General features: G+C 33.9%; 1 protein-coding gene across 1 annotated transcript; it reads right to left on the bottom strand.

Moving 5' to 3' along the window:
* Positions 1 to 161: 161 nt before the first annotated feature.
* LOC117931543 (pyruvate kinase isozyme G, chloroplastic) lies at positions 162 to 26,671 on the bottom strand. The gene is made up of 12 exons (XM_034852516.1): positions 26,258 to 26,671; positions 16,472 to 16,753; positions 15,534 to 15,699; positions 14,597 to 14,731; positions 14,325 to 14,435; positions 14,140 to 14,228; positions 7,565 to 7,627; positions 4,993 to 5,168; positions 2,835 to 2,937; positions 2,114 to 2,262; positions 622 to 730; positions 162 to 533 (listed from the first exon to the last, which is right to left on the bottom strand). Exons 1-12 carry the CDS (start codon positions 26,477 to 26,479, stop codon positions 420 to 422), a joined length of 1,719 nt encoding a protein of 572 aa, XP_034708407.1. The 5' UTR covers positions 26,480 to 26,671; the 3' UTR covers positions 162 to 419.
* Between the last annotated feature and the right edge of the window lie 1,247 nt (positions 26,672 to 27,918).

Raw genomic sequence — 27,918 nt, 5'->3', positions numbered from 1 at the left:
TCATCCATCCACTGCTTATTTCTAAGATTTGCATAGGAATAGTTCATAAGCACTAAGATAGAGCTCTGTGTTAAATTAACAAAACAACCATGCAGGTAATCCCAAATCCATTGCCACAATGACCGGATGATTTATTATCACTTCCCCATCAAAATACAAAATAAATAATTGCCTACTCCTATTGGAACTTTATTATTCAAATGATTATTCTATCAAAAACATCTCAAATAAATACCAAACTTTCCTCAAACTCATTAGAACATCATCTAATTTCACAATTTTACAGAAGAAACCGAAACACATGATTGTTACTAATTAAATCAAAACCAAAAGTTGCATTGAGATACCAGCTACTCCAATTACTAAAAAGAGGAGAAAAAAAAAAAAGCAAAAAATGAAACCTCTTCATAAGTACAAAATCAACCTTGGACCTTACGAACTTGGATGTGGTGAGTAGATTCAACACGCCAGATTGGTTGTGCTCCACTTTGAACAAGAGTCACATGCTCTCCCTCCTTCATTAGGCCCTTGTTCTACACATGAAAAATTTGGAGACACTTAACAACATGAAGTAATGATCTGAGCATAAAGAGAATGAAAAAAAATAAGAAAAACACTGACCACTAGTATGCTGAGGGCCCGAGAGAAGGTCTCCTCAGCATCATCTGAAAACTGCATAAATATAGGCATCACACCATGATAAAGCACCAACCTCTGCTTAACTCTTTCTCTGCCAAAATTCATGTCACAAAATTTTAAGAAAAAAGAAGGAATTTCTAATTCAGCACCAGTTACCAGCTTCTCTAATATACAGCAACCAATTTTTATTTTTTTTCTCTATCTTATATATATTTTTACCATGTACGTATGTATGGCATTCCCTGAAGCTGAAACTAAGAAAGAACCTAAATAAAACTAAAAAGCCATACAAGCTCCATAGTGGAGATGAATTTTCCCAGTAGAACACCAACAATGTAGGACAACTACCGGAATTCTAATTTCAAAAATAAAATATCATCAACCTGGTGATTAAAGAAAACAATTAAAACACCATCTTCATATTCAGTTTGTCCTTAAGCAATATTCCTATACTCAGTATATCTACCAATCAATTAAGAGAAACAGCCATCAGTTATCTCAGTATTAAAGTTTTTACCATGGCTTCTATAAAGTTCAAGCAACTACCTTAATTTCAAAAACTTTAGTTCACTTTTAATTGATGCCTGAAATACTCTTAATTCTAGACCCTTTTTCACATGACAAAATATATTATTTTTTCAGGAAATAACTTAGCATGTAAGAATTTAGACTTTCCACCACCAGCAAACAAGAAGAAGATACTTAAAGCAGCTAGGCAATGCAAGTAGCAAGCAAACTACAAGAAAGTGTAATATCAAACCTCTTCCAAGAAACTACCAGCAGTCATTATGTATCTTCCAATGATCCCAAGGTATTTTTTTAATCTCTTCACATGTGAGACATGTAAGGGCATGTATAGTCATCTTGAACTTTTTTAACTCAGAGTGCTTCTTACTCTTATGGGGGAGCATAAGAATTTGGCAATTCCTTGAGCCAAAAATAAAAGGTTCATATAACTCATTCTTAGCCACAGCAAAGGTAATCTTCAGATAAAACATACACATGATAAGCATCATAATTTATTGCCCCACAAAATTTATCTCAAGTATCAAATATGAATTTCAATTTCAGATTGAACAAATCAAGAGGGTCCCTACAAAATATGAATCAGGAGCATGAAATAAGCCAAACTATCCTCTAGAGTCCAACATGGCATGTAAATAGCTATTTTATTGTCACTGCAACACAACTTCCAAACCACTACTTAAGTAAGAGTACACATGCATATTTCAAATTCTGTCTCGATCAAACTACACACATATTTAGTATTAATATCATAAATGCAAAGATACACCTGCATGCTAACCATTCCAGAGCAAAAACATCTGGAAATAAGTCTGTATTTTTACCAACATAAATGCCATTATCCAAGTTACAGAACATATAAGAAATCAAAATCAAATCATTTAATAATAGTAATAATGATAATAATAATAATAATAATAATAATCCATGTAATGTTATTTGGACTTACTCATTAGTGAAGGCAAAGATTGTTGAGGAAGGCCGATAATGGCTTAAAGTTATAGCCATGGATCCAGTTCTTGTAAAGACAATGATGGGAGTATTAAGAGTGTTAGCCATAGTGGTGGCATGGAAAGCAAACATTGTACCCATATGACTCTGTAAAAGAATACCAAGAAAGTAATCAGATGTGATGGACTTAGATATGGAATATAATACACAGTGATTAGGATCATATCAATCAGACCTGGACCAGACATCAACTTATCATAATGGATGAGTCAATGTTCATCAGGTTCAATTACACGTTAACCCCCTATTGGTCCAGTCCAGGTAACAAGAGAGAAAAATAAAAAATAAATAACCAAATAAAAGCTTCAGCAAATAACACACATGAGGTTGACATGGTGGTTGGGATCCCACAAAGGCATTAAAGATTAAAGGTTTGATTTCCCAACCCTCAGCCACACTTTTAATACTGTTACAAATGAACAGTTTATGGTGCAACCTGGACTGGTTTGAAGGTTAACCAGTGCAATGGTCCCAGAATCCAATCCAACTATGATTTCACCAATTAGAAAAGACAGTTTATAAATCATTGTTTCAATTTCCACAGAGCCCAGCATCATGTGTTCAAAATATATAAATGATGTTCTGGGACTAAATGGACATTCCAAACCTCATAACATTAAGGAAACATGCTATGGCTTGTTATCATAACCAATACTTGCCTTGTAGGGTATAGTTTGACTTGGAGGAGTTGTGCTGGTTGGTAGACTAGACTCAGTCCTCAATGCCACAGTATGCATTACTTTAACAGCTTTCAACGGATACCTTGAGAAATTGTTACAATTTGATACATTTGATATAACAGTTAGGAAACAAACATACATCAAGTAAGACATTCAAAAGAAGAAGTCCTAAGTGTGTACTTCAAAGTACAACAAGAAACTGAACCAGTTAGGCCGTTGTTCAGCATGAGCATGCAATGCTATAACAACAATAGCAATTCAACCAAAACAAATAGGAAGTAAATGCAGAGAATGGACAACTGGATGCCTAATGTTGGTTCATTTTAAATCAAGGAAAACTGAGAGGAAAAAAAATCATGGCTTTTTTAATATTAGATAATTAATTGACTTTTTATTTCTTCCAAACATAAAGATCATCATGCAATTGTACAATGAGAAATTTTGACAAAATTTAAATTGATTGATCAAGGAACCCAACTTTACTCGAAGGCCTCAGAATCTTTTGTTACAGCTAAGTGGAAGGTAAATTCTCCAGTCTAAACCCAATAACAAGGTTTGTTTTAAGGATTTTTTTTTCCTTTTCCTCTTCACAGAAAAAAAAATCTATTTTGGAAAGCAAGAAAAAGCTTCTTCCATCAACCTGTACTGCCAAACTTTGATTTACAAATTTGGATCTAACGAAGACTATTTGGGATGTTTTAGCATCTTAAACAATTCAAGTAGATGGCTAATCTAGAAAATGTTTAGGTATTAATTTCTGCTTACATGAACTATAAATCCAGACCTAACTGTAGAAAAGAAAGAATCACAGAGGCGTGTATCCAGACCTATGGAAAAGTTAAAAGAGGAGGGATGGATTTGGTGAATAGATGTTTTGCATAAAGGCAAGGAGGAATCTGGTGAGCACATCCTACTTCATTGTACCAACGCAAGAATTTTATGGCAGATGGTCTTCTCCTTGTTAGGAATTTCATGGGTGCTACATTCATCAATTAAAACCATGTTACTAAGTTGGCATAGACTTCTAATTGGGAAGAAGAGGAAGATAGCATAGAAAGTTGCTCCTTTGTATTTGTTTTGGATTATTTGGAAAGAGAAATAGGAGGGCTTTTGACAATGCTGTATGATCAGATCGAGAGCTTAAATCCAATTTTATGTATAATTTTGTGGAGTGGGTTAAATGGGGTTTAAAGGATGGATCCATATTTTAATTGGTTAGGTAACAAGTACGGGAAGGGAATGTCTTTGTTTTCTCTGTTCTTGTTTGTTGCCCTGTAAAGTAATTGTATACATCCTGTGTACTTAGTGAGTCTTTTTTTTCTGGTGCTATTTAATATATTACTTTTTTGCCTAGAAAAAAAAAAAACACAATGTATTTACACCCTCTTATGCCTTTGATAACCAAATATAAATTAGTCTAGGATAAACAACAAAAAGATTTCAATTCCAGATACAAAACCAAAGTGGAAATCAGTCACATGATTGGCTTCTCTTTCATCAAAGTGAGAACAATCCCCAAAAATAACAGGGCATGTTTAGTTCAGTTTTTTGAGAACTGCTTTCTATTCTCAAAAACAAGCAGACAAAAACATAAATATATTAGTCTGTTTTCAATTTTTAGAAAATTGTTCTTACAGAAACAAGTTAAAAAATGGGCCTTTTCAAATAACAGTAAATTGATGTTTTTATTATTTTCAGAAATCTTTTCTTAAAGTTAATAAAAACCATAAACAGTAAATGGGTTGATGACTTTATAACATTTGGCAACATTGACAAGATTAGTTAACCAAAAAAAATTACAAAAAATATTTTATGTTCTTTTTTTCAAAAACCATTATTAGAAACTGTTTTCAGAAAAATGAATCAAACATGTTCAATGTTTCTGCTCACACCCTATTTCTCATAGAATCATTACGCACTTTAATAACACACCACAAATGCAACTTTAAGTAAAAGAAAAATAAAATCTGGATTTTTATGCAACCTTCCAAATAAGAGAAAAATAAAATCCAGATTTTCATTTAACGAAACATTAGACTGTTTTAACTAAGAAACTAAAGAAAAAAGTTAGTACTGCTAGCATAAACAAATTCAAATTTGGTATTGATGCGACTAAATGCTAGCCAGGGCGACTTACTTTCCATGGGCAGTTTCTCCAGAAAGCATAACTGCATCAGCACCTTCTCTTACAGCAATTGCAATATCAGAAACTTCGGCCCTTGTTGGTGTAGGATGATTAATCATGCTCTCCAACATGTTTGTTGCTACAATAACAGGTTTCTGCATGCTGTGACACCTTCTAATGATGTCCTCCTATTTAAAAGTTAACATGAGATTTAGTTTGTTTAATTGGAAAAGGGAATCAGGAAAAGAAATGAACTCACACTGATTGAAAAGGCTGATCACCATTTAAATGAAAAGGATTAAATCTATATTTATTGAAGAAAAAACACAATGTAAGCTGAATGATGTTTGTATATTCATCTAATTTTGAAAAGGCTGATCACAATTTAAAGGAAAAAGATTAAATCTATATTTTATTGAAGAAAAAACACAATGTAAGCTGAATGATGCTGGTATATTAATCTAATTTCCCAGAAAATGGCATAACTATAGAAGGAGACTTTTTTTTTTTTTTTTTGATCAGAAATAGAAGGAGCCTTTTTTAATCATTTTTGTTGAACTACCAATTTTCCTAAAAGGCTACGCTTGTAGGATTTAGGTTCATAATATATATCATACTCTCCAACACCATTCCTCACATGTAGGCATGATCTCCCATCAAACAAGGATTAGAAACAAGAGAGAAAAATTCTTTTCTTATTTCTTCTAAGGTCTTGATACAAGGCTATTAATTGAACAAAGTTTTTGACTCTAGAATCTAAACAAGGATACAAGGAATATAACAAGGAAACAAATTAATACTGACAAAATTTTAGGATCTATATAATATTGTACAACTATATGATACTTAACTATGGAAACTATATTACATGGTCAACATCCTAAACCCAATATTTCCAACAATTTTGAAGAACTCAAGAACTGTATCAACAAAGTACCATTATTTTTCTGCCACAAGAATGGTAATTGGGGCCTTTCCAATATGATTTCCAAAATCTACTATTCCAAATATTCGTTAGAGCCTTAGTTAATGAAATAGAATATTATTCTAGTCTTGGTTTCTGAACCTCACAAATCCAAAAAGGAATGAGGTAAAATAATATGCTTCTGCAGGTTGAGGATGGCAAATATGGGCAGTAAGAGCAGTTCAACCTACAATACTTTCGCCAGGCTAATTATGATTAACCGTGTAGTTTGACAACACAAGATTTTTCACATGAGAAGCAAAGATTTGCTGAGTCTACATTTCAACATCTTCATCTTTTATTTATAAGCATCTTGAACTGATATCCTATTTGTTTTGAGATTATTGTAGGATTCTAAATACTAATTTTCTAAATTTCTAATATTTTATAGTACCTTTAGGACATATTTTAAATTTCAGTTACTTTTCAGTCGCTTCCTATCATGGCTTTAAATGTTGAAGCAGTTTCACAATGGTTACTATTAATTAATTTTTTCAGAATATCACAAAAAAAAAAAGGGCTAAATGTTAAAAGAAAAGGTTATTTTTGCTTCACTTCCATATGTGTATGTGCACGCATGTATGGGCATGCAAACAACAAAACTACTATGGTCTAATGTATGCAGATCTGTTCATATAAAATTTTTTACTTTTTAGACAATGTGTTATTAACAGAAACTTTAAATTCTAACTTCCTCAACATTAAGGGTTTGGTTTCTAGAAAATTTGAGGGAAAATGCAAGGGAAAGAAAATAGAGAGGAAAAGTAGAAGGAAAGAAAAAATAAAGGAAAATAAAAAATAGATTTGAAGTTAATAAATTATTTTTCTATGGTTCTTCAAACTCATTTCACTTATTTTCCTTTATTATGTAAAGATTAAATAATTTTAAAATACATTAATTTCTAACTAATTTTAATTATATTTGATTTTATTTCGTTTTTTTTTTATAGGAATTTTATTTTATTTCGTATTTTCCATAGTATATTTTTAATTATTTTCATTAGAACCAATCATAGTTGTTGATTTTTTCTTTTTAAATGCAAAGCATTTACATGTGATGAAAGTTAGCTTTAGATTTATAGTTCAAATCATAATTTTTAGTGAAGACATTTTATGCACATATGCTAATCATCTATAAATTTTTCATCTGGATGTAAACAAGCCTTTGAACATGGTCCTGTGTGACTTGTCCCTTGGACTGGCTCCATATTATTGTCTCAGTGAATATCCAATCCAGCTACCTTGGCATTTGCTTGACAACACTGATAGTCATTCCTCAAACAACTTGGTTTAGGTGACTCGACAAGTTCAAAAGGGCAAATGATGGACTAACATTATTTAACTGATTCAACATGAGGGAAGTTAAATAGCAAAGGAATATCCAAACAGAAAAGGATTATAAATAAATAAATAAGAAATAGAAATAAAACAGCCAAAGTGGTTCAAAAGACCATATGACATAAATGAGCAATTAGAAAACATTCTCACTGCTTTTAGAAGCCATTCTTCCTTAAGGTTGGTTCTAATTACATCCTAATTCAAACTTTTGAGGATAACAATATGTATAAAATATAGGAGTGTAAAGGGGAATTTGTCTACATATTATTAGCATCAAATTACCTGCAATAAAGGGACTTCCTCAATTGGAAGTTCAGCTCCGAGATCCCCACGTGCAACCATTGCCTATACAATCAAAACAACCAATTAAGATTCAGTTGACCATGATGACCCAAAAAATAAAGGTGAGTTGCAGCAATTTTCCCAAAAAGATAAGTACCCTAACCCAAATTCTTGCATCTTACTACAATTAATTAATTCAAGGCATTTCCAATGCACAACATAGAAGGAATGCATCATAATTAGCCACTCAATGTGTGTAGGAAGCAATGTTTTAAAAGGCTAAAGGCAATCTTGAGGCATTTTGGCCAAATGAGATGAAGTGTAAGTTTCAAGGCGGTGTTGGGATTGAGCCTTAGAAAGCATGATATGTTGTAACAAATAGAGATTTATTTATAAATTTAGTTATTTATGTTTCTTGGTTTCCCATCTATTATCCTATATGTATTAATTGGTCATTTAAGCATACACGCTCAAATCACTTGCATTGTGCATGACTTAGGGGAATTAGGAGTTGCACAAAAGATTCGTGTCATCGGTTCCTTGTAAAGTGATGAGTGGTCCATAGTCAATTCATGGATTTACTCATGGATTTAGACAATCTATCGAAAACTATAGTGCACTACCTCCTAATTGGAGGGATAACTTGTCTTGGCATTAAGATGGTTTTTCAATGGTGAGTGTAGTAGTGTATGATGCACACTAGACCGAACCTAGGATGAATTATATCATAAAGTTATCAATTGTCATGATTCACCAAACTACTATATTGCATGGACTCTCAACCTTGAGAGGATATTAAGTCTATGCCAAAGTTAATAGGAGGTTTTGACCTATGGATGAAACCCTAAGATGGTCACATATCCCTATTGATTGGATCACTATTGATAGAGATTGGTAGCAATAGATATTCTCAATAGAGGCACCATAATATCTCATGGGATTGAGACAGTGTGTCTTCTTGGATGATCCAAAGCACATGTGATCTAGAAGACTATGGTCATATCATTTCCTTTAGTGGAAATTGACATATGCTCCTTAAAGTTAAAGTATGTCAATTGATCATATAATAAATATAATCTATAACTCAAAGATTGGAGAGGTAATTTTGATAGGTGATAGCACTACCTTATTAGATTATGGATACCAATTCATGAGATTGTATGCAGTGGATGGTAGGTTATGGCTCGAGGTTCGTCTCGTTGTTATTTGCATAGGGTACTGAAGTATTGTTGATTCTCTATAGTGGGATATTGAATCAACTTCACAATTGGATTCTAAGGGGGCCAGTACCCTTATGGGTCCCAGTGGCCTCCGCTTTGAACTCATATACCATGTTGGCACAGGTTACGAGGGTTAGATTGACTTTAGATTCACTTTTATGCATAAGGTCATTTTGGTAGTTACGTAAGGTTGCACAACAGATTGTAAATAAGGTCTTTGGATTGGACTAATTGATTAATTAGATGGACTTATGTGGTTAATTAATCAATTATGACCCATTTTGAGCTAGATTAAGCGACTCAAGCTATGTGAGCTTAAGTCACTTCAGCCCACTAGGAGAATCCTATAAATAGGGATTAAGGTTTCCAATTGATTGTCGTCTTCCACTTCCAAAGAGAGAGAGAGAGAGAGCCAAGGCATCGTCCCTCCCAAAGTCCACTCTTTGGAGTGCCAAAGTCGTGATTCGAGTCATTAGGCAAAAGACTTTGGGTGTACGAGACCTTCAGATTCTTCAAGGATCATTTTCACTACAAGGATTTGATCTGAGAACATCTAAATCATAGGTAAAGTTTTCTATAGCACTATTCATCTAGATCTTGTTAATAAAAATTGAATTTTTATGCTTGTGTTGTTAAAATTTAGAGTCGTAGGGAGTTTTCATGTACTTAACCTAACCCTAGAATAAGGAATGGAGAAATTTGGGGTTCTCTACAGGCAAAATAAGGTGTAAACCTCAATTTAAATAATAATAAAAAAAAAATTTAAAAATCAAAGAAATACTAATAAAATCACATAAAAATTAAATAATAAGAAAGTCATGCAATGTATAGTAATCAAATCAATTGTATATCATTTTCAATAGCTTCTAATTTAGTCTTTTTTTTTCTTTGTCTTTTCTAAAATCCAACTCTCTCTCATGCATTTGTCAAATAATCAGATCCTCTAATGAATTATAATTATATTGAATTGCTACATTATCCTCTCCATCAATGTTGATATCAATCCATTTTTCTTCTTTATCCATTAATTATAGTGATCCTTTTTTTCTTTATCCATCAATAATAAGATAATGATTATATACAAGTTTGGTCACTACAATGACCAACAATTCTTTTATTTCTTCTTCCCGATCTCTTCATGATTGGTAGTCAACTAAGCTCTTATTTTTTAAAAGGTAACCTTAATCTTGGATGCAAAACAAAACTTATAAATTTACACCAAAACCCCATAAAAGCACAAGTCATTACGACCAATCAATATTGAGGCTTAAGCATCTTAAAAATGTATACAAAAAGCCTACAAAGGCCCTAAACCCATTAAAGCCTTTTAAGTATTACAGGCTTAAGCCTTAATAGCCTCAAGGCTATAAGCCTCAATCGGGTGAGGCTTAAGCCTTGGCTACCCTCTATTAAGGCTATAGCCTCAAGGCTAATTTGCATAGCCTCACCTTGAGGCTCGCTTCAAAGAGTAAGCCTTAATAGCCTTTTACAACATTGGTAGAAAGAGAGTGGGGGTTGGGGGAGATGAACAAATATCAAAATGAAATTACACATGATTTTAAAATTCTTATTGTTAAACCCTCAATAACTTTTAGCAAAATCCTAGCTTTTTCAACGCTATTGGATAGGATAAATTCATCACGTCCATCATATTTCTAAGAATTGTCCAAGTCATTCAATGCCCTAGATAAGAGCTCTATTTTTAAGTCTCCTAGAATGAATTTGAGGTAATGGATCAGACACTTGACAATATATAATTAACTCGATAGTTGGAAGGATGACAAGCATAAGGGGAACATATTGTCCAATCATTGGTGTTGTAAAAAATCTAGGTATGTGTGTACATAGGGATAAGAAGTTCTATACCAGAGGCAATTTTTACTTTAGTGACGGTGTTAGTATAAAGTTGAACTAAGACCAAGACTCACGCATGATGTGGTAGTTTTTTTCCCACTTTTACATTAAAATATTAAATTATTGTGCTCATCTGAAAAGAGTTATGTTGAATCAACCACTTCATTTTTTAATGCCTGAAAATAAGTACTTGCCTACCTAAGCTGATCAGATCCAAGTAACTAGGCTATACTGCCAAGTCAAACCCAATCATGCATCCAAACTTCAGCTGAGCTCAAACATCAATCATGATTAACTGAGCCAAGTCACTATTGTATAACCTAGCCTGGCTCAGCTCATTTACACCCTCACCCCTGGAGAAAAGAGGAGATGCTTCCAGAAGACTCACTGAGATAAACAAACAGATTATTGAACTCTCCGGAATTGTACCCATAATACAATTATACACCAAACTGGAAAGGGCAGGCAATTTTTCTGTTCTTTTGATAGGTAAATAAGAGGAGTTTGATATAATTGCAAATAAGGAATTTTTCTGTTCTTCTAACCAGAAGATTCTCATCAGTATCTTCTTTTCTATGAGCAACCAACCAAGGAAAACTTCATCTTTGCAAGGAGAATGGGCTTCCCAAACAAACTTACAGGGGGGCCCAAGCTCAACAGAAAAAATGCTCAGCTATCCCTTGGCTGTAAAGATTTCTGAGGAAACTGAACTTCCAAAAGGTGATCATCTTCTGGAGTCCACAATTCTGCAGCATGGCTCCTTCAAGGCAAAAAGATAGCTACATTTATTTATATATTTATTTGTTGATAGGTAAAGATAGGTATGTGTAAATTAATAATAGGAAAAAGTACACCAAAGTACACAAGATGTATGCAAGGAGCACAGCACCTAAAGGAAGGCCTCAAAAAAGATGAAACAAAAAAACCACCTTGACTCTCAACAAGACCCCACTCTATCTACAAAATCAAACAAAGGCACTGAGCCTTCACTTATGTATATGCTAACCCAAGTTGAAAGATTACAAAGGAACAAAAATTTTATCTTCTAATCAGTCTATTCCTTATTTTCAAAAGCTCTTTGATTTCATTCTTGTCAAATTGTACAAAAAATGCAAGGGGGGGACGACTTTCCACACCTTTTTCCTTTCCTTCTATACAAAGCAACCTTGCTAACTTAACGAGGTATCTTTCACTAAATAAGAGAGCACCCAAACTCCTTTGAACAAGGAAAAAAAGAGATGCCCAAAAAGCCTTGCTTTGGTGTGGTGAAGTAGAATATGATCAATAAACTCCCCCTTAAGTTTGCAAAGAAAATATTTATTTGCAAGCGGAGCCCTCTCTTCTAGAGATTATCTAAAGTCAACTTTTCCCCAACTAGCTTCCCATGCAAACAAGCTTACTTTGGACAGGACCCACAAATTCCATATCTCCAACAAAAAATCTAGTATCAGGGAAGAATTTTGAGTATACCTCAAGAATAGTTTTCCGAGGGCTCCTCCAAGTATCCATAATTGTAAAGGTCATCTTCCAAACATTAAACCTTAAGGCAAAATCTGCTCTTGGTAACAGTTCACTAAAGAGAACTTTTTTTCTTTAAGGACCTCTAAAGCCGTCTTCCAAAAGGAGCTTATTCATGAGAGGCACATTACCCAATCCCAATCACACTTTAATCTCAACCTTACACTCTACCTCTCATTTAATCAAGTGATGATTCTTAATTCCACCCCAAATCCCCTTCCAAATAAAATTGCTCCTGATTTTCTGCAACTTATTAGCAACTCCTACAGGCACTCAAAATCACGGGTGACAATGAATCATGTCATGTCGAGTTCGTATCATGTCAAGGTAAAAAATAGTGAAAATTTACTTAACCCAAATACGACCCATTTAATGATAGTGTTAGAATGACCTAACATGAGAAGGATCCACTTATTATTTGGGTAACACCACACAACCCGTTTAACTTGTTTAATAAATGGATTAAGTTGACCTATGAATGAGTTAACATAAATGACCTATTAACACGATTCTAACCTATTTAACTTATTAACACGAGTCTAACTCGTTAAACCTATTTAAAATTTTAAATTTATAAATTTATTATTTTAAAATATTTTTTAGTTACTTTAAATTTTAGGTTTTAATTTTATAAAAATCTTAATTAATTTAATTATATAAAAATACTATATCTTGTACAAAAAGTCTAGATTTACCATGTCTTTCAAAATCAGTTTTCAGAAATTTTAATATTTAAGGTAATAAAAATTTATTGGTACCTTAATTTTTTTTAAACAATTTTTAAAACCATTACTTTTTCAATGTAAGTTTGTAAAATTTTTTGCATTTAATATAAAAGTTATTATTATTTTTTTAATTATAAAACCAAAAAACATGAAGTGTATCTGAATAGAAACTTAATGTTACACTTGTTTATAATTTTATTTAATGTTTTAATTATACAATATTTTTAATCTCCATAATGAAATATATAAAATATTATTTAGTTATTTAATTTTTTTAACTATATGACATTTATAATTAAAAAAATCATTTTTTAAATTTTTCATAATTTTGAAATATATTAAATTAATAAATTTATATGGGTTAAAAGATTATAAATGGGTTGTATCATAAACAGGTCACTTTGGCACGATTAAGTAAACAAGTCATTTTGATAAGAATAAGAAAATAGGTTAAACAAGTTAAGTAGTCAAACCCAAACATGACTCATTTATTAAATGAGTTATATAGGTTGAAAAGATCACGACACGAACACGATTATACCTAACACAAACCCACTAAAATTCGTGTAGTTTTCAAGTTATGTTATTGTGTCATGTCAAATTTGTCGTCCCTACTCAAAATGGATATGGAGATAATCTTTTTATAGAATTATATCTTTGTCTTTTTGTTACTTCATCCAGCACCAATAGAAAATTTTTGGCTGCTTTGACAATGAAAGAATTTCCAGATATCCTACATTTGGGGATAAAATTTGATTTGACAACTACACCCACACCCACATGTGCACCTATGTACTATAGCTCCAAATCATTAGATTGTTCTTTTGATTGAGCAAATGCAAGCTTGGGAACAAACTCTCCAGCAAAAGGAAGAGCTTTTACTTTAAACGACTTCTTTCAGCATCTTACTCATCCATAAAGCTTATTTTTATTTTTATTCTTTTTCTTTTTCGCGGCCGAGGGGAAGGGGGGGGGGGGAGGGACACTCTCTTCTATGTGCATAAATTGTTCCTTTGCTTATCCGTGGTTCTTTGCTTTAAGGAAATCTTTCCCTCATCTGTACTTCTCCTGCTTTCCAATGAATGTCATTTTCCCACAAAAGATAAAGCAATGTGGCATTGAGGAGTCAAAAGGAGAGGGGGGGGGGGGGGGGGGGGGGGGAAAGAAATATAACATTTCCTATTTGTCCTGTCTAACAATAAATACGTAAAGCATAAAAGATCCATGAGGTGACTCTTTATGAATACTGAAAACTAACCCCATCAGAAGCAGAAATAATGGAATGAAGATTTGGTATGGAATCTGCACTTTCAATTTTCACAATCACATGAATATCTGCACCACAGCCTGCAGAAGAGATTTAACATAGTACAAAAGAAAAGTAAGATTACCCATTTAAAATTAGATCTCGCGGAACAGATGAAAATGGAACAAGCACTTTACTTCTGAGGTAATCTTTCAACTCATGGACCACTTCAGCATCTTTCACAAAGGAAACAGCATAGAAATCAACTTGGTTGTCCACTCCAAACTTGATATCTTCCCAGTCTTTGTCTGTTGAAATGACATGAGTAATGGGAAAAGATTGTATATTTTTTACAATTCAAATAACACGTAAGTAGACAAATAAAAGGAAAAGAAACATCATATCAACTTCATGGAAAATAGAAACAGAAAATCACCTATTCGAAAAAAACATAAGAACAAAAGATAACCTGTTATTGAAGGCAGAGTTGCACTTTTTCCACGCACATTCAAGTGACGCCTTGATTTCAGCTCACCACCATCAATTACTTGGCACTTAACCAAATCCTTAGACTTTGATTTCACAGCTAATGACATCATTCCACCTAGCACAAAATCAGAAAATCATTCATTAAATCTTGTTTACAAATAAGCAATATGGCCAGTATGATTTTTTTTTTTATAAGCAAATTGCTTGAAGAAAACACAGGTTAGGAAACAACAACATTAATGATTGTTCAGAACAATAGAAGGAAGAAAATTCTATCACCAGTGAATTGGACTTACAAGTACAGCACATTTGTCAAGTTTGTAGTAATTTACTTGATCAAAAAAATATGAATATACAATTACCTAGGCAAAACCTAATGTAAGTGTAACAAACTTCAATTTATTAAATGACAAGAATTGGCCTATTGTAGAAGGGATGTTCAGGAAATGCAGACAGACAATTTATTACATCTATCATGATCACACTCGAGCAATATTAATCAATTTCCTATTACGGAAATTACTCAATTCAACTCTAATCAAATAAGCCCCCTCCCAACTATTTGGATCAGCAACAACACCAGTCAGTTCTCAGATATGGCTAGTTTTGCATAAAAATAACATTAGAATCATTCAACAAATACAAAGAACTAATAAAATAATCATCCAGAAATAGATCTAAATCTAGCCAAGGAAATTAATAACTCGAGGAAATGGCAGGTACCCCTAAGACATATTTATCCCTTTATTCTGTAATTCTGATCAATTAAGAAGTTCTTCCGCTTTGTTATTGGGTTTTTGAAATTTACAAAGTCCCTGCTATATATGCATGAACACCTTCTATCAGAAACGGCTAAGTTCTGCATATGAGTGCACTCATGCACCAATGTAATGCTACTTTGAGGCATTTATAGTTACCATCAACAAGAAGTATATCTCCAACCTCCACGTCATTCACAAAGTCATCATAATTTACACTGACAGTGTTTTCTGAGCTGACTCCTCTTTTAATAGTGAAGTTGAATTCTTGTCCCTCCTTAAGCATGATTGGTTTAGGGACATCTCCACTTCTGACCTCAGGACCCTGGGAAGAACGTAGAAGCATGATATTACAATTATTACTCCAGGAACAGAAATAAGAAACAATATTGATGAGAAAGAAAGTTGAAAAGATATAAATGAGTTCATAGAAGAAGGAACAGTTATCAAAGACAGTTTGTTCAAATAAAGAATAGTGCATGGCAATCACTATTAAAATTCATCTGGTCATTAGTTTTTTTATGAGTATTAATTAGTCGTGGTTTATAAATAAAGACAAAGCACTTTGTTCTATGCCCTAAAATTACATATAACATGTTAAGCAACATTAGAAGTGGAAATATTTATCAACTTAAAAGATACATAAAACAAGATAAAAATAAAAAGAAAAGAAAAGAAAAGAAAGAAAGTCAACAAATCTTTTTCTTACTTCTATTAAAGCATGAGTAATTCTCATACAGTACTTGACTATTTGTAATCGCCAGTATCAATTAAACTTTCTTACTTGTATGTTTAGGAGCTTCAACAATTGAATCATACAAACTTAAGCTGTAAAAGTATCATTTATGCCTCCTAGTCTGCATATTGAATCATAAACTTTTATTTAATAATTTTAATTGAATATAGTTGTTTCTATTTTCCATTCATAATGAGTGTGTACCAATGATTTTTTAATATCTGCCAAATGTTAAAGTAATACACATTCTTTAAAATGTATGCAATTGTAATCCCTTTTCAATCTCAAATTAATAATCATTATTGAAGAGGAAAAAGAAAGTTGACAAAGAATTAGAAACATTTATTGGCAACCAGCATACCTTGGTGTCCAGCATTATGGCTATAACCTTGTCTTCAAATTGAGCATTGTATTCTTTGACCAGATCAATGGTTTTCTTGTGCGATGCATGGTCCCCATGTGACATATTCAAACGTGTAACGTTCATTCCAGTTTCTGCCAGTTTCCATATCATTTCTCGTGAACTAGTGGAGGGACCAATAGTACATACTATCTTCGTTTTCCGTCGAGGATTCGACATTATCCTCTGATTTCCCAGAGTGGAATCACTAGATTGAAGTTCAAAAGGAGTCTTCACCGTATCCTAAAAAAATATGAAATTTCCAAATTATAGATTGCAAAATATGATGAATATCATAAAAATATAAAAGGACGACACAATAAACATGATCCTTAACACTCTTAAAACAGATATATTCTCACCATAAAGTCATAAACTGTATTTTGATATGATATGTTCTTTTCATGGGCGTTGGAACCCAGGATGTAACCAAACAAAATCCTTCTATATGTAAATATCCATGAAACAATAATGACACAATCTGATTGTGATGCAACAACAAATCAAATGGGATTTGTTTTAGACATTCTTTATATTTAAACTTTAAAAAGAAAAAAAAAAAAAAAGGTTTGGTATTTGGTTTAATTAACAACAAACTAGGTAGTCAATGATAGCAATCATCAAAGAAAAAAGGAAAATAGTAATAACAAGGTAAAAATGTTGAGTTTTAGAAAGAAATTACCTAGTATTAGAGTCACAAATTACAGATTCATTTATTGATTTTGATACACTACAATAGCAAGTAACTGTAACATACTGATCATGCTATTGCAGCAAGTTACAGTAGTTCTATTTGTACAGAGGACCGTGTACTTCTTGGAAGGATTTGTCATCCTTCTTTGTACTTAATATTCCAATGCAATAAAATTGTTGTTTTCAATTAATAAAATAATAATAAAGATTTTTTTGCCTTTTTTGTTTAACTAATGGTTAGAGTTGGTTTAATTAAGGACTAGGATTGATCAATGTTAGGGATTTCTAATTTATAAAAGATGCTGTAAGAGTAATGAATTTTTTTGCCTTTTTTGTTTAACTAATGGTTAGAGTTGGTTTAATTCAGGACTAGGATTGATCAATGTTAGGGATTTCTAATTTATAAAAGAGGCTGTAAGAGTGATGAATTTTGAATTGAGAATTTGATGACCTAAGGCTTCATGTTGGAGACGCCCTGGATTTTTCTTCTCTCTCTCTCTTTCTAAATCCTCTTCTACCAAATTCTGCATTGGCCTTCAACCAATATAAATCTTATAAGCATTGCCAATTATAGTGGATTCTTAAAATTCCTGCTTTAACTATTGGTTTTTCATCCTAATATCTTAAAACATTTTTGCATTACTGATAGGGTTTGATTTAAATATAGTAGTTGAGAAACATCAAGTGAAGCCTGTCTTTGAATATTAATCTACTAAGTGGACTTATCAGATTGTGAGGCCAAAAACCCTTTTTTTTTTTTTTTGACAAGTAAGAGAGTGTATTAATAAACGCTAAAAGCACACAAGAGTACATGGGTTGTATACAAAGAGCATTAAACAAAAAACAAGAAAGAGGGTACACACAAAAAAACACTCCCTCGTCCAAGCCCCAACCAATCTATGAAATCAACCAAATGCGTATATCCTCCACCTATATACATCCTAACCCACATAGAGAAATTATTAAGTAAAATATTGTTTAGCCTTTGATCTAACAATTCCTCACATTCAAAGACTCTCCTAATTCTTTCCTTCCAAATCATCTAGCAAATACAAGGAAGAATAGCTCTCCAAGCCTTAATATGTCTTCTATCTACAAAAGAACCATGTCATCCTAGGAAAGTCTCCCCAATCAACTCAAGATAAAAACCCACCGAATAATAAAAATGGAGAATGCCAACTGCCATAAAATTCTCGCCTAGTCACAATGAAGGAGGATATGATCAATGGACTCTGACTCCTCTTACACAATGCACATTTGTTGGCCAACATCCACCCTTTTCTTTGAAACTAATCCAAAGTCAAAACCTTCCCCAACAAGCCTCACAAGTGAAGAAACTCACCATCGAAGGAATCTACGAGTTCCATATTATCTTTAAAGGGAAAGGGGTGGTATAATTTGTCTCCAACAAAAAGGAAAGCCCTCTTCCAAAGAAGACCTTCGTTATCTTCCTTTCAAACTACTCTCTCCCCCTCCTCCCTCTTCACTATCTATTCTTGGAGTTTAGAAACAAACCGCTCCATGACACGCAAATCTCAATCATTAAGGTTCCTAACAAAATGAAAGTTCTAATTACCTCCTTCCCCACGTTGCTCCAAAAAATCAGCTACCCATGTCTCCTTCGAATCAAATAGGGCAAACAAGGATGGGAAAGTCTCACATAAGGGCTTCTCACTGCATCACGTGTTTTTCCAAAACTTCACCCATCTCCCATTACCCACCTCAAAAGAAATCTTCCTATTAAAAAATTCTCACTGCTTCCCAATCTTTTTCCAAACCCCAACCCCATAAGGATTTCTCACCACTCCTGACCTCCAACCCACTTCTTCCTCCCCAAACTTTCCCCTAATGATTTTCTTCCACAACAAATCTCTTTCACTAGAGAAGTGCCAACACCATTTGCTAAAAAGGGCCTTATTAAGCAAAAAAACAAAACGAACCTAGTCCTCCTTACAAACAGTTAACCACTTGACTAAGTGTATTTTGTTCTCTAAGACCCCTCCTCCCCACAAACAAACAAAAAAAATAAAATAAAATAAAATAAAATCCTTTTGAATCTTCTCTAATCTCAACCTTACAATTCTTGAAATGGTAAACATAGACATAAAATAGAGTGGTAAATTGGCTAGAGTACTGGGAAGTAAAGTGAGTCTTCCCCTTTTTGAGAAGTGTTATCTCTTCCATAACGAGAGCCTCTTACAAAACTGTTCTTCAACCCCATCCCAAACCATCACAGACTTGTATAAGGCCCCCAAGGGAAGCCTCGGGTAAGAAGAAGACGACTATCCCACCTTACACCCAATTTCACAAGCCAAATTGTCCACCTCCCCCACTAAAATCATCTCGTTCTTCTCCAAGTTAATCTTCAACCTCAACATGACTTTGAACCACATAAGCAACCAACATAAGAAAGTTACTTGCTCCTAAGAGGCCTCACAAAAAACAATGATGTCATCAACAAAAAGGAGATGAGAAATCTCTTCGCCCCCACCCCCTCTTCCCGCATCCTTTAATCCTAAAATAAAACCACTATCCTAAGCTTTCAAGAGCAATCTACCAAGGGCCTCCATAGAAATCACAAACAGATAGGACGAGATAGGGTCCAGTTGTCTCAAATCCCCTTAAACTTTGAAAAATCCCATAGGTAAGCCATCAATTAAAACAGAGAAATTGGCTAAAGGGATACATCATTTTATCCAATTTATCCATTTCTAGCCAAACCCTATCCAACCAAGATCATGAGGCCAAAAACTTTTTATTCTCACAAAAGAGCAATTAGGTAGGAACCTAGAGTTACCGCATGCATGGTAATACAAATGAGGCTAAGGAGGCAAATCCCTTCATTGCTATGACTGATGAACGTTTCCATAGGATGTGCATATGCTTACAAAGTGATATTCATTTGAAAGCTACTACTAAAACAAAACAGATGCTTAAGACCTAAAAAAAAAAATTACTGATGTGCATATGCTTACAAAGTGATATTCATTTGAAAGCTACTACTAAAACAAAACAGATGCTTAAGACCTAAAAAAAAAAATTACTAAAACTTGTGTTTTTTGCTACCTCATTGGAAATAATAATCACAAAATTTCGGAATGCCCTAGAAGACTCCATATTCTTGTGTTGTTCATTAACTACAAAAAGGAGAAGAAAAAGAGAAGTCAACATATTACCTAATTTTTATTATTTACAAATAGTTTGAAAGAAATTGGGCCTTCAACATTTTTCAATTGCCAACTTTACACAAAACTTAAGCTTGTATGATTTAGGCCCACATTGTATATCATGCACTCTAACTAGCATACTTGAAATTTTGTTCTCTCATCAACGCCTAACACCACCACCTAACAACCTTCCGCCAAATCTCCCAAAAAGGAGAGTGTAACCAAGAGTAAGAACTATTGGCTCCAAAGCTAGGTAGAGTACACCATATTTTCCAATATTTGCATGTCCTATTTCGAACATCCCACATGGCCTAATTGTGTGTGTAATGTTTTCAATTATGTGTCTCCTTGTCATCATTATGACATAACCACATGCCAAGAGCGATGCAGCCTAATAGCATGCAGACAAGAAAGTTCTCCCCTAGCATGTTGCCAAGTGTCTTTCACCTCCAAACAAATGCACCACATTGCCAGCTTCAAACCCTCCCTTACATTCGCCATCTCCATACCCCCTTCCTACCTAGCAATATTGCACTATTTGGGGAAGGATAGTTCTCCACTAGCATGTCCCCAAGTGTCTTTCACTCCCAGACATGCACTGCATGGCCAGCTTCAAACCTTCTCCTACATTCATCGTCTCCATACCCCTTCCCACCTAGCAATATTGCTATATTTGGGCAAGGATGCCTACTTCTAGATGGATGCCTAAATACTTTAGATGCCCATAAAATCTAAACAAACATGTGTGATAGATGAAGGGGGTTCCACTTATTTCATCACTTGGTAGAGGCAATGCCATGTGCCTTTAAAGGCAAAAGGCCAACGCGTTCTTCCAAGATGTTCTCTAATACCCTTTCAAAGGTGTCATCCTTGACATAACATCCTAATAGTAGTACACTTATCCTAGTCAGGAATCAATGCCCACTAGGTCGAAAAAAGGTCAAGGCTTTTGGGACTAGTGAGAAGATCCTTTTCTGATGGCGAAAGTTGGGGATTCACATATGTGCATTTGGGAAGCATCAAGCCTATTTCAGCAAAAAAATGAGGGAATGTGGATTCTTGGTGTCTATGAAAAACTTGCTACCATCAGAAGTTTCCCCCTATCATTCAGCAATTGGTAGAGAGATAGTATTCAGGAGCATTATAAAAGGCTCCATTTCCTAAAAAGGAAGACAAATAGAAACCTTGCTCTACTAAATTCTCAATATTCTCTTTGAATTTGAAACTGTCCACAACATTGTAATCTTCTCACAAGACCATTGTCACTCTCAACCCTCTCTTACCTCTCACTTCACTCCCTCCCCCCCCCCCAAAAAAAAATTGGACACCTTACAATCTCAAGTGACTAACCTCCTCCAATTTAGAATCCAATACAAATGAAGTATCACCATCAAGGTGCTAAACCAAAGTTTCTTATCCTTCAGCTGTGAAGTCACTTGGACTATATTCTAGCTCATTCGTTCGAGCTTTAAAACAAGCTAAAAAAGGAAACCCGTGAATAAACTGACAAAAATCTGCAGTACAACTTGTGCCAAGTCTTAAAACCTAATGAATGAGAAGATACCAATGACCATTTTAATCCTATTGATCACACCTAATCTTCAAGGAGAATGACATCACACCAAAGAGTTGAAGAAAGAGGAAATCTAACACTTTGTAGGCTAGAGTTTGAAATGTTAAACCTTGATTAAAATAAAGAGCACACCACAGGAGCAAGCTGGCGATTAACATGAAGTGACATCTTTCCATATATTGCAGCATAACAGTTGAAATGATAATGATGGTGGTGGTGGCAGCATTTGTGTCAATTTTGAAAGATGTTGGTGACCAAGATGACCTGCCCCATGGATGATGTTCACATTCCCATCCAAGTTGCACATTGAAGTTCACACCAGCAGCCACATCCAGGACATTGACCCCAAGAACTATTCCCCAACACAAATACAAAGAAACATGGGTATGATACTTCTTAAGTGCATACGCATCATATGGGATTTGGTAAAGGGAATTAAAAGTAATATTCCAAATATGTGCCATATTAGGCTTAAGGGCTTGGGAAGAATTCTTAAGAACCATCTTAGGATGCTTGTTAGGATTCTATGGTAATGGAAAATGGTATGACAATCGCATAGAAGCTATAACAGCTAGAAGGATAGGATCAGAATCTCGTAATGAGTAGTTTGAGTTTAGCGTGAGGGAACAATCACCAAAAAATAAAAAAATAAAAATCTCCATGAGTCCAACTAGTGTCTCCAAGCGTGCAGCCTCTATCCTTTTATCTTTATTTCAGAAACTGTTATTTTCTAATTTTTATAATTTGTTCATGCTGCAGTTGCCCAGTTGTTTAATGAACTTCTTACTAAGTCTTCTTCCCTTAAATTTAATCTTATTTCTTAATATCAGCAACATGTATCACAGTTCAGTGGGAGGCCAATGCAAAAAATTAAATAAATAATAAATAAAAATAATACACCCTATAGTTTCCATATGTGCAATTCCATAAAACATTCATCACAAGTTAGTAATTTCTTTTTAGAAAGGAAATCAGCACAGTGACACGCATTTTAATCCATTAAAGTTAATCAAATTTATGCCCTTTTTTTCAGTAGATACAAATATTTCTGTTTTTCTTCTCATGTTCCAATTCCCTTAAAGCTATGGTTTTGTCAAGTACCACCAAAATAAATGCATATATCTAGACTTGAAACTATGAAACATCCCCTTTAAAGTTGTTCAGTTATTGGTTGAGGAACACCACCTCTGATCATTCATCAGCCAACTGTCAAACTTCTACCAACCTAAGTGCCTACATCCAAAAAACCGATGAAAAACAAATGAAGCAATGTACTATGGCCTGAATACACATGCCATATAATACAATTTAAAAAGACAATGGAAATACTCAAGTTGGACCTGCTCTCTCATAGAAAGAATAATTGCAACCTATCTACCAAAAAAAGTTACTATTTGATTTTACATCTATAACACGGACCAAAATCTCAACGAGTCATCGAGTCTTGAAATGAGATCTTAAATATTAAGTTATACCAAGAAAATTTGAACCTCCAATTTCATTTTTACATTTCTTCACTGAGAATTGGATGTTTCAACCCAAATATTAAGAAAGCTGATATCATGAGTTTTAGCTCACAATTTCTTGCAATTACTCACAATCCAATATCATTAAGGGAGGGAGGCTTACCCTGATCAAAAACACATTATCAAGCCTTCCAATTATTTCATGTCCTCATTTGTCATTCTAAGAAAGGTCAGTGCAAGACTCGAGAAGATCCAAAAAGACTTTTTGTGGGGAGGAGGTGCTCCAAAGAAAATACCTCATTTAGTTAATTAGACCACAGTCTACTTGGGAAAGGACAAGGGTCTTGATATTCGCAATCTTTCAAGCTTAAACAAGGCTTCTCTTGGCAGTGGAATTGGAGATTTACTACTGAAAGGAAGTCCTTATGGAAACAAATCATAATAGGGAAGTTTGGCAAGGAGGAAGGGGGTCGTGTTCGAGAGGGTCAAGAGAAGGATATGAAATGGGGGTGAAAGTCTTCATAAACGAGTGTGAAGGCATAAAAAACAAATCTCACTTCTCAATTGGGAATGAAAGAAGGGTTAAATTCTCGAAAGAGTTATGGTATGAGGATTTACCCTTGAAAGAGCTTACTCTATATCGCATCTCACAAAGATGGATGAGTGGGAAAGTTGTGTGAGCAGGTGGGGGAAGGGGGTGGTTAGAGCCCCCAATTTTCAAGGTAGTTTAATGATTGGGATCTTGAGGAAATAGAGGCTTTCCCACGAAAATTGCAATTGCTGTCAGTTAAAGGGGACGAGGAGGACAAAATGAGATGGAATGAATCCAAGAACAACAATTTTTAGGTTAAATCCCCGTATTCATCCTTGACCAAGAGAGATAGTGAGTCTTTCCCAACAAGTGTAGTGTGGAGCACATGGGCACCAATGAAGGTTGGTTTCTTTGTCGAGGAAGTGACTTTGGGTAGAATTCTAACTCTTAATTAACTCTGAAGAATAGGGTGGACTTTGTCAAATAGGTCTTATTTGTACAAAGGCGCGGAGTAAATGACAGGTCACTTGCTTCTCCACTATTCTAAAACAAGTATGTTGTGGCAGTTTATATTCTCTCTCTTTGAAGTGGTTTGGGTAATGTACTCTTCAAGTAGAAGGACTTTTTGGGTTGGCATGGCTCTTTTGTGGGGAAGAAACGAAAAAAGGCCTAGAGGGCTACATCCTTGTGCTTGTTTTGGACTCTTTGGAGGAAAAGGAACAAGAAGGCTTTTAACAATGTTGGGCAATCAAACCCAATTTTATGCATACTTTTGTGAATTGGACTAGGATGTACATAGAAGACCACTTAACTATGACAAATTTTGCAAATTGGTTGATTTTCAACTAAGGAGAAGGATTTTTTTTTTTTTTTTCTCACCTAGATTAGCCATCTATTGTGTACATCGTTTGTACATTGGTACGCCTCTTTTTAGGCGCTTTTAATATATATTCTCATTTGTCCATAAAAACTAATAAAATAAAATAAAATAAAATCAGTATCATTAAGAACTACTTGCCTGCAATAAATTGCATTTGTTTTGCCCTCTTTAGTACATTCTACTTTCATCAATTTTCAGCATTTCATTTCTCTTGCTCCAAGCATTAATTAAATAATGGTCAGAAGATGCCAACAAAGTTCGGTAATAGATAAAAAAATTTATTCATGAATCTTTATTTCACCATTCTCTCCGAAGAACCCAATCATTCAACTTCTTCAAACTCTTTTTGGCAATTTTAACTTCTAATATGACAATAAATTCATGTGAATATATGATATATACTCTATGGATTTAAAATTATATCAATTATTCACTATTTCTTCTTAATCTGATATGAAATGATATTAAAAAAAAATTAAATTTGAAATTATTTATTATTAGATTTGTTGGTACTTAAATAAGGTAGTTCAATAAAGTAGACTTCTATTTTATTTGATTATCATATTGACACTAAATGATGCATTACTGATTTTATTGAGGCTTTGAGAGTCTAATTTGACATTTTTCATGTTTTGGTGCTTAGTTGGGTTATTTTCTCCAAATCAAATCTGTTATAAAGAAATTGTCAACAGCTCTGTGTTTCTGAAACCCAATATCTCCATTAATATTGAGATTTTAAGAGCTTGATCTCCAAACGGAAGAGAATGAATAGAAAGATTCAAGAAATGAGCTAAGCTAAACTAATCTAAACTTAAACCTCTCTGTATTTAAAACTTCTCACTCATAAGAGACAATAAGTTCACAGAAGAAACTCGAATCCAATAAATATCCACTCCAACACCGCTTTTTTATGGGTTAGGCATTACCAAGTGCCACTTCACCACTAAAATCATTCACCAACATCTGTCATAGACAAAAACCAGTGATGTCTCAATGATGCCAAATTACAAGAAACTTTCAAACACGAAAATTGCTTGTACAATCCAAAGCAAAACTTACAAAGATGAACTAGCAGCAAGCAACTTTCAATGTCACTTTCTATGAAAGCACCTTCCAAAATTGCTTTCTTTTTCAACAAAAAATTCCGTTACTATTTTATTAGTTTTGGTCTGCAGCTTACACTCCAAAGTAACACCTGCAAAATTCATTCCAACAACACCTGCAGGCTAGCCACGTAAAACACAATTCCTCACAAAAGATTCAACCTTTCAAAATCAGAACCAAATAATCCGGTCGTTTCCCAAGAAAACGAATCAAAATCGCAAAAATCCTATTTGTCACCTCGATCAAACCAAGGCCTTCGCTTTAACAGAGCACAACAAACCACAAAATAAATCTTCACAAAAACAAGAAAACAACAGAAATCAGAAACTCACAAAAGTTAAAGGACCGTTCTGGGAAGTGAGATCAGGCATCTGATCATGCTCCGTGATCTTCATGGATCGAAGGGCGGCCACTTGCATCCGCTCCCATCTCCTCCGCGAATGCAACCCGGCGGAGAAGTCGGAGACGCTTTTCGACCAGGAAAGACGATCGGAGGTCGGGACCGCGTGGAATTTGAGCGGTGTCATTTTGGAAGAGACGTTGAAAGCGGCCATTGAAATGTGATGGAGAAGAGAAAAAGCAGAGAAAGGAGAAAGAAGAGAGAAAAATGGTTATAGAGAGAGATGGAGAGGGCGAGGGTAAGTGTGAGTTTGTTGTGTGGCGGTGTTTACGAGAGAAACAACACAAGGAGGGGAGTGAGCGTCGAGGCAGAGATGGAAAGCGAGAGTGTGTGCAGCATCTGGACAGTTGGAACCCTTCTCGGACCCTCGTTTATATCCCCTCATGGACCAAAAGATCTCCGCATCGCGCGTCTGGAAGCCACTCCACTCACTTTTGCCTAAAAATAAAAATAAAACAATTAATTAAAAGGAACTCCGCTCACGTGATAAAACGTGCCCATTTCTCTCTTTTTGGTCGTCCGTTCTAATTCATAAATTAAATTTCTTTCGCTATACATATTTTTATAATAAAAATAAAAACGACTAAAAAGATAAAAAAAAATCTTATGTAAGACCCATCACCCCTTTAAAATTTCTTGAATTATAGAAGTAAAAAACACTAAAAAGGTAAAAAATAAATAAATTATTAAATTATTACGCAACTCTTTGTTACCTTTTTTTTAACTTTTTTCTATAAATAATTTTTTCCTTTTTAATATTTTTTATTTTAGAAAATTTAAATAAACATATATAAATTTTATTATTGAAAGTAACTACAGTGAAGTTTGTTCATTTTTTTATCAAATAAAAAAATCAAAATATTATATTTTTCTTATTCTAATCAAAATAATTTATTAATATCAATTAATATAATTAAAAATAAACTTGTTATTAATAAATTCAATTTAATTATATTGGTTGATATAGACAAATCATTTTTAATTGAATAGGAAAAAGTAAATATTTTGAATTTTTATATTTAATCAAAAAATAAATATTTACATCAGATTTGATAATTTAATAAAATAAAATGAAATTAAAAGAATAATGAAATTATTATGTAAATAGTTAAAAATATATAATTATTATATTTTAAAATTATAAAATATAAGAAAGCTTTTCTTATTATCATAATAGCTAATATTTACATGCCTTCTTATTTTCTATAACAATAAATTAATTATTATTTTCCCTTTTAACCCATGCTTTAAAATTTTGAAATAAAGGCGACTTATTATGACTTATGAGATTGTCCACCTTGTACTGGATTTAAATATTGGACCGTGTTACCCAAACGCCTGCTAGGGTAGTGGTTGTAATACTTCACACCATGTGTTCTTTCCATACCCCTCGCGCATGCCTTCATATTTTGCCACGTAACCTGCTAACAAAATCCACCTCACCATACCGTCCTACCAAAACCCACCCTGAAGTGTGGTCCCCACTTGCTAGGTCAGATAAAAGTACAAACACGCCGTGTTTTCTGAAAACCTCTGTCATAGTTGGCAGTTAGGAGAAGCGAGTTTGTCTTCGAAGTACTCGAGGGAGTCAGG

The sequence above is a fragment of the Vitis riparia genome, chromosome 2 (genome assembly GCF_004353265.1).
Source record: "Vitis riparia cultivar Riparia Gloire de Montpellier isolate 1030 chromosome 2, EGFV_Vit.rip_1.0, whole genome shotgun sequence".
Classification (NCBI taxonomy): Eukaryota; Viridiplantae; Streptophyta; class Magnoliopsida; order Vitales; family Vitaceae; genus Vitis; species Vitis riparia.
Note: the sequence above shows the minus strand (reverse complement) of the source record. Positions and strands in the feature narration are given on the sequence as shown.